This window comes from Mandrillus leucophaeus, unplaced genomic scaffold, assembly GCF_000951045.1.
Source record: "Mandrillus leucophaeus isolate KB7577 unplaced genomic scaffold, Mleu.le_1.0 Scaffold566, whole genome shotgun sequence".
Taxonomy (NCBI): domain Eukaryota; kingdom Metazoa; phylum Chordata; class Mammalia; order Primates; family Cercopithecidae; genus Mandrillus; species Mandrillus leucophaeus.
In genome coordinates, this window is record NW_012106097.1 from 1,430,353 (window position 1) to 1,438,846 (window position 8,494).

General features: G+C 42.3%; 1 protein-coding gene across 8 annotated transcripts in view; it reads left to right on the forward strand.

Annotated features, from left to right (window-relative positions):
* TNIK (TRAF2 and NCK interacting kinase) overlaps positions 1-8,494 on the forward strand; it is a 455,189-nt gene that overhangs the window by 326,720 nt on the left and 119,975 nt on the right. For all 8 annotated transcript variants that reach the window (XM_011998297.1, XM_011998298.1, XM_011998301.1 and 5 more), the window contains exons 8-9: positions 1,932-1,986; positions 3,979-4,057. In XM_011998297.1, the coding sequence (XP_011853687.1) occupies positions 1,932-1,986; positions 3,979-4,057 (134 nt within the window). The remainder of the gene's footprint in view (positions 1-1,931; positions 1,987-3,978; positions 4,058-8,494) is intronic.

An 8,494-nucleotide genomic window follows, 5' to 3' on the forward strand; every position in this document is an offset into this window, starting at 1 on the left:
CTCTGGGAAACTCAGTCACTTGCTAGGCTAGAGAAACATGGGGTGCAGATTGCGTTTAATGAAAATCTTTGTGTATATCTTGAAACATAACAAAGAGAAGGGACAAGAGTTGCCTTTGTGAGTTGTGTTATATGCACAGAGTTCCTTGGAGTCTTAGAATGATAGTGTTGTGAAGGTGCATTGCTATTCCCGGTTGAACTGAGAACTGGTAACATTTAAAGAATCCCCCTTGCTCCTAGTGTGAGATTACACATGTGCCCCAGCCACCTGCTCTCAGGTAGACTGCACTTTAGGCAAGAGGTTAGATCCCCTAGAAAGCCACCTCCACATTGTGCAGGCCTCTGCCCAATTACTGAACAGCCCTGAGTGTGACTTCACAGGATATTGAGAAACTTAGTTCTAGGGAATGACTCAGCATGAAGGTTATGAATTTTATGAAGCTGTCTTCCAGTTACATCTCTTTTTCATGTGGTCTTGACATTTGTTTGATGGCAATAGCAAGGAAACTTACCTTTGATCACTCTAATCTGAGAGAATTTTGAAAAATATACAAAATGCATGAGGTATTTAAAATGAGATATCTATGTTAGGATGTGGGCCATTGATACTAGATTTTCTTACCAATCTGCTGTGGAACTGAGGCAGCAAGCCTCTTTTTGGTGTTTTCTAACCAGGTTTTCCCCATCTCTTGGTTTTCCCCCTCTCATGCAATATTTAGAGACTACTGAGCCACAGACAGAGTATGGGAGGAGAATATTGTTAGAGATTGAGATTGTACAGGTAGAAGTGGAGGCATTAGCCTAGAAAATTCTGTTCAGAGAATAAAAGTCAGTCTGAGCATAAGAAATAATATAAAGGTATACTGGCCTCTATTGTACATACTAGTCTAGTCACAAAATAGACCGTATTTCTCTTTTCAACAAATACATTGAGTACCTCCTACTGTGCCCAACTCTGATCTAAGCACAAGAGAGACATCAGTGAATGCCATCATCCAAAAGTCTCCGTGTCCTCATCTTACTAGGTAAAACGATACGAAATTGCTGTTTTTATAGTTAAAAACAATTGAATATAAATAACACCTACTATCTGATCCAGCCATTCCACTCCCAGGTATTTAACTAAAAGAAGTAAAAGCATACACCCTCAGATTTGTACACCAATGTTTGCAGCACCTGTATCTGTAATAGCCCAAACTGGAAACAGTCCAAATGCAAAAACTGTGATACGTTCATAGAATGAAATACTACACAGCAATAAAAAGGAGTGAAATACTGATATGTGCTACAACATGGATGGGCTTCAGAAACATTATTCTATGTGAAAGAGACTGAATACAAAAGACCACACATGATATTATTTCACTTATACAAAACTTTGGAAGTTACAAACTAATTCACAGTGACAGAAAGCAGATCATTGGTTACCTAGGGACAGGACAGTGGGGATGGGTTCAGGCAGAAAAGGAAGGAGGCAAATGAGATCTTTGGGGGATGATGGATATGTTTACTGTTTTGATTGTGGTGATGGGTTCACAGGAGGATCCCTATGTTATACCTTATCAAATGGTGTACTTTATGTGCAGTTTATTATATGACAATTATAGCTCAATGATGGTGTTATAAACAGTCAAATAGCAGCAATTTCCTACGGTTCAATTCACAAATAAATTTCAGTAATGAATTTAAAAATTTTTTATATTCATTTTTCATACATTTATTGATAAGCTGCCATGTGCCAGATACCATGAATGGTACTGTCAGTGAAAAGTGAGTAAGACTGTTTCTGCTTTGAAGGTTAGTGGAAGAAACAGGTTTGTAAACAGACAACTGAATGACTTTCCCACAGGCAGTTCTGAAGCAATTACCAGGTTTAACCAAGTTGTCCTTTGTCTATTGAATTTATGTGTGTGTCTGCCCCTTCTTTTTCAGAGTGACTTGTGGTCTTTGGGAATCACCGCCATTGAAATGGCAGAAGGTGCTCCCCGTAAGTACCCTCCTCTGGGGTGAAATCTGTTGCTGGTCTGCTCTGCAGGTACTGAAGTTTCCTTGCCAGGAGCTGCAGTTGCTTTACTTCCACTACACCGAGCCCTGCATGGATTCAAGCTGGCATATTTAGAAAGCAGAATCATCTTAAGTCAACCAAGAATCCATTCATTTCAGAGCAGTGGGAGAATCCTGTTTTTATTTTTAAAAAAAAAAAAAAAAGGAAGAAAAAGAAAGCATACTTTGGGGAGTCTTGTTTGTTGTACAGATTGAAACATCATTTATTCTGGACTACTCCTCACCTGACATAAAACCATGACCAACTCACAAGACTATCAACTCCAATGTATGAGAATCCAAAATTGATTTTCAGTGCACTGGTTATACAAATTGCTATTACTCCTCTTAAAATACTGATGTTTAAAATTTTAGATTTCCCTTCTATTTGAGGCAGAGTGGCTGGGGCTCCAGCAGTCTTGAGAATCTCAGTTCCTTGAGATTTGGAGTATTGGCCCTGGCAGAGAGTCTCTGTCCAAAGACACTGTGCCTCACGGATCTCCATATAGGAAGTATAACTGGTTGACAGCCCCAGCTGCTGCAGAGGCACCAGGCCGCACCTTTGAAGGGTCACTCCCCACCAGTGACCTAGCACAGTGGGGATACTAAGGCAGGCCCTTTCCTGGAGGACACAAGATTCCTTCGTAGACGGCTTTCACCCAAGTAATACCCTGTGACTTCGCAAGACCTGCAGGACACTCTGGGACCCTTCCACCCACCTTCTCCCTCTCTCCTTCACTCAGGGTCAGACTTGCATAGCAATGTGATGACTTCCCATACTGCCTGGCTCCTTCCCTGTTTCCATTCACATAGTAATTTACCCAGTAATATCCTTGGTGTCTGCATCTCAAAGGACCAGTACAAAAGTAGGCCCTTTATTTGCATGACAGGTCGTTATACTTAAGACTTTCACCTTCAGGTTGTCATCGTTTTCTTACTTCTCAGTCTAGAATTGGTAGAACTCATCTGTAGCATGATTGATTTGGAGTGCTGGTTGACAAAATTGCCCTCATTCACAATGCTAATAGGCATGTGTGAATCAGAAAAATAATATATTGCAGTCTTAAACCATATTATCATTCTTGATGAGTGGTAGACAGGGCTAAAAATAAACTTCTGCCCACAGAATCCTTTGGCTTTTAGGGAGCACATATTCTTATTCTAGCTACAAAGTAGAAATTCTCCCAGATATTTGAAAAGTAAACTAATAAAATATTTTTATTAAAGTAAGAACATATGAGTGCTTTCACTATAAATGATAATGTCATGTTTACAAGATGAGATCTTTTTATAACTTTGTTTTTCTGCCAGACTCTGTGTGACTTAATCCTCTGGGCTTCCTGGGGCCGGCCAGTGAATTTAAAAACAAAATGAAACAAAAGCTGTTACGACACCTGAAAAGCCATTCGGGATATCTGGAAACAGAGAAAATGGGGCTCTGGGCTGGTGTTTTGGACTCCAAAAATCTGTGTAGATAACATTGCATTTGGATGAGCTGTCATTGTGTAAGAAATAGATGGGATAATCAAATGTCTTTTATTTATGGCTTAGTCTTTTACTAATTAAACGTAGCTTACCATCTCCATTGTAGTTGTCATCTGATGTTATTTACTTTGAATGTCAGGTGGTCATTCATGGCAAGATGGCTGGTTGTTGACCCTTTAACTTAGTTTCCTTAAATATGAAGTAAACGTGTATTCACTAGAAATGTTAGCAGTAGCTATGTGAACCATGTTGTATTTTGAGACTCCTGTAAGTGGACATTAGATCTTTCAAATGCTCGTCAAATGGAAGCATTTGGATATTCTGACTTCGTGCTCAATCATGGTGTGTAAACTCAGTGGGTCATTGGGCAGCATTATCTGCACAGCCAAGACGAGCTTGGCCTGGATTTGGCCTCCTAACTGTAGCTGGCCCTTGTTTTGGTCTCTTGCAGCTCTCTGTGACATGCACCCTATGAGAGCTCTCTTCCTCATCCCCCGGAACCCAGCGCCTCGGCTGAAGTCTAAGAAGTGGTGAGTTTGGTCTTCGATGTTTTGCAGATTTAAGGGTGAGGTTTTCTTGTGATTCTATTTTGGATTAGCTCTAATCCCTAGGTCCTACGGATAGAATGAGACTAACATATATTGTGACTTGGTGAATTACTTTCCATATGCTGTCATTCGTCTTAAAGTACATATGGAATATCTACTGTTTGTACAGCAAGTCTTTATTCCCCCACCTTTAAGGTAAGAAATCATTAGCCAGAATGGGTAAGTGAAGCCCAAGTAATAACATGAAAGCTCTTTGATTTATAATTCCAAGTCATATCTTTCCTGGCAGCACAGAACACCTTATCAGAGACGGTGATAGTTTAGATTGGCTGATTTCTCTTCTGTTCCTTACAACAATCATTCCCTAAGTGCATATACACACCAGTTAATGTCGGAGATTATTTCTCTGCTACATGTATGAGCATTTGCAGTTTTTTTGTTTTTACGACTGTTTTCACATATGGCAGGTGATACTGGCTTCTTATTTGGGGCAGCAATTTAACTTTTCCTTTTAATAAACTTACATAAAATGGTGGCTTAATTTAAAGGAAACTACTACATGAATAGCAGTATGAGTGGTGTGAAGTAAAGGCAAAAATTATGTTGATAGGACATGACTGACATTTGGGAAACGGTTCTACAGGTTAAGCCAGATGTTGGATGTTTTGACTTTTTTGGGATAATTATATAGTTGGGATCTTTGTATCTTATTATTCCATAACCAAAATTCATTGCTTCCTCCTTTCTTCCTATGGAAATGGTGTATCCTCCCTGATACATTCTTGAATCTCGGATTACTCTTGCACTGAGGTCAATTCCTGCACTACTTCCGACCTCCTATCCTTTTTCTAGAGATAAGTCCTGGGCAGTGAGACCATGAAGGGACAGGATCCTTCTGCCCCTTTCCATAGCCCTTCATGATCAGGTGCTTGACTGCGACCCTCATGTTTCCCACCCACCCACAGGTTCACCTCTACCACACAGGAGGCAGTCTTAATTACTACCAGTCATCTACTAATGAGAGCCACCCTGGTGGAACAGAGGAAAGGGCATGCTGCACAGAAAGAGGGAAGGAAACAGCCAGAAAAGAGATGGCAGCCTCAGAATAGCCGGGCCCTGTGAGGGGAGTGAGAGTTGCTATTGGTAACAAGGAGGCAGAGCGTTTCCTGCCCCTCCTTCCTCTGCAGAGGGTCACTGTGGTGCAAGACAACCCTTCTCTCCCCAGCAACAGCCCTCCCATTGGGTATCATACATCATGTGATCGGCAAAGCACCCCCAACACCCTGCTTCCTCTCCTCTCCCTGGATCAGACTCCCAGGGAGGGGGGCTGGCTCAGTTCTCTTCCCTGGAAGCGACAGTGACACTACAAAGCCCTCTGCTAGGTTCCTGCTTGACATCTGAGCTGAGTCTGCAGTACACAGTGGGCTTTACTTACCCTGTTCCCTGCCCTGTCTTCTCCTTGTCTCCCTTTACTGCTGCTCGACATGTATTCCGAGCTTTTCCACAGAGGAGGACAAACTGGCCCTCCACAGATGTATTTGGCTGTCACAGTGTGGTCATACGCCCCGTTTTAAACGTATGTGTATTAATTGGCAACACTTAAAAATCTGTCAATTGAGCATTACGTTTAGATTTCTGGCCTTTTTCTTGCAAAGATGCAGTGAAGTGCCTGCAAAAAGATGTTAGCTCCTACTCCCATTTAGGACAAGTGATTGTCCTCCTCCAGCTGCCACCTCCCCCCAACTCAGAAGCTGGTATCAGTTGGTTCGTGTACATCTCCTGTTTTGTTTTTCTTTTTCTTTTTCTTTTTCTTTTTTTTTTTTTTTTTTGAGACAGAGTCTTGCTCTGTCACCCAGGCTGGAGTGCAGTGGTGCGATCTCGGCTCACTGCAACCTCCGCCTCCCAGGTTCACGCCATTCTCCTGCTTCGGCCTCCCAAGTAGCTGGGACTACAGGCGCTCGCCACCACACCTGGCTAATTTTTTGTATTTTTTTTTAGTAGAGACGGGGTTTCACCGTGTTGGCCAGGATGGTCTCGATCTCCTGACCTCGTGATCCACCCACCTCGGCCTCCCAAAGTGCTGGGATTACAGGCATGAGCCACCGCACCTGGCCACATCTCCTGTTTTCATCTTAACCATGGTCTGCACCACCCCTTTTTGTGACCTGCCTGACCCCACAGAAAAGTGAGTGAACAGCCCTTGCCCTACAGTGTTGGTTTTTACTGACTGAGATCCAAAAAGATCAACGGTGTGCTGACCTTGTCTGAGAAATACAGACTTTTAGGACAAGGCAGGCTGATTTTTCAGCTTCAAACTTTTGACAAAAACTAATTTTTAATAATGCTGGAGGGAGCTGGAGAACTTTGGAAACACTGAGAAGTCCAGGCCAATTTCATCTCATCCTGCCACCTTGCACACCTTTCCCTGATGTGGAAGGAAAGCTGGGTAGGAAAGCTATGGGAAAGTCCCATATTGCCATACAGGGAAAGGAAAAGTAACCTGATTGTTAGAGAGTGACTAGGGAAACAGTAGCCCTGATAATGTGCCATTTCACACTTGGATCCCAGCCTTTGTAGAGGTGGTGGTGCAGCCTCCAGGCACATGATACTTGACAGCAGACATAGCTCCCATTTCTCTGCAATACAATTCCACCAGTTTTTAAGTGAAAATATTTAAACACTTCAGAGTATTTTATCTTGAAAGCGCAGGTCCAAAGTGATTTGAAGTGAGTTAGGGTTTACTTTAATAGACTCTAGTGTTTGAGAGGAAATGAAACATTTTGTTTATTTTTTTTTTTAATTATTTAAAAGAAAAAGACCTCCTCCCCCGACCAAGAGACGAAACTCCAAAATGTTCTTTTATTTCTAGCTATTCTTGGGGAGGGGAAGGAGGGGAGGGATAGCATTAGGAGATATACCTAATGTAAATGATGAGTTAATGGGTGCAGCACACCAACATGGCACATGTATATATATGTAACAAACCTACACGTTGTGCACATGTACCGTAGAACTTAAAGTATAATTAAAAAAAAAAAATTTTTTTTCTGGCTATTCTCTACCTAAATGAGTTATCGGGTTAAATGCATTGTTCTCAGTGTGTATGTCAATACCTGACCAAAGGGGGCGCCATTGTGGAGACAGTGCCATGAACTCTTCATGACAAAACATTCAATCAAGCATCATTTTCAACATGACTGAGTCTACAACATACAAGGCATAAACTAATCTGTTAGTGTGAACTTGGTTTTGTTTTGTTTTGTTTTGTTTTTAACTTGTGCCTTCAGGATTTGAGAAATAAAGGCAGTGGCACTGCTCTTTCCACTGTCATCATGGAGGGAAAGGAGACCGCCACCACTCACAGCAGCCCAGTTCTTCCCTCCCTGTTGGTATGATGAGGAGAGGCCTTTGTGGTATGAGATGATGAAATTACGGCACCACTGAATGTTCAGGCAGCTCAGCCGTTTAATAATAAGTTGTCTGGGAGGGTTGTAACCTTAGTGGAATCAGAAGAAAACCAAAGATGCTCTCACCCTCTACCTCCATATCAGCACCAGCAAGTGAATAGTAAGACTGGGATTCCCATTTTCCCTTCCTGTCTCTTGTGCATGGGTGGATTCCACTCGCAGGGGTAAACTATCTCCTTCAAAAGATTTTCTCCTCCCTTCTCTTGCCACCCTGCTCATCCACACTCACCTGCCCTCACAAGTATACTCAGTGTCACTGCTTCCCTCCAGGGCTTTCTGGAGAAGGATAAGAATGGTTCCATTACGTATAAAGCGGTGACTCTTTCATGTGCCCTTTAAATTTGAAGAGTCCACACAGGCAAAGCAGCCTTCAGTTGAGATCATTAGAAAAATCATAACTGCTTATACGTACAAGCTCCACTGGTCCAAGCTGCTCATGCTCCAGATGCAGATGTGGAGGCCCAGCAAGGCTAAGTGGTGTATTTGCACAAGTTCTAGCCTCCTCACTGGGAGAACGAGTCTGGACCCAGCCTCCTGCTTTTGCTCCAAGCCTAAAAATCACCCCCATGATTTTATGAGGCACCAGTTCTGTTTCTTGGTGGGTTGTCAGACTTTTGTTTTGAGATATGACAAAGTTCGTGTGTGTGTGTGTGTGTTTTCTAAATATAATAATAATACAAAGCAAATATCAGAAATTCCCTCAAATAGACTGAATTTGCTAGTAGTAATGTGACTTTGAACTTTGGACTTTATTAAAATCCAGCTAAAAACTATTACACAGACTTTAAAAATTAACCTTTTTTGGCCGGGCGCGGTGGCTCAAGCCTGTAATCCCAGCACTTTGGGAGGCCGAGACGGGCGGATCATGAGGTCAGGAGATGAGACCATCCTGGCTAACACGGTGAAACCCTGTCTCTACTAAAAATACAAAAAACTAGCCGGGCGTGGTGGC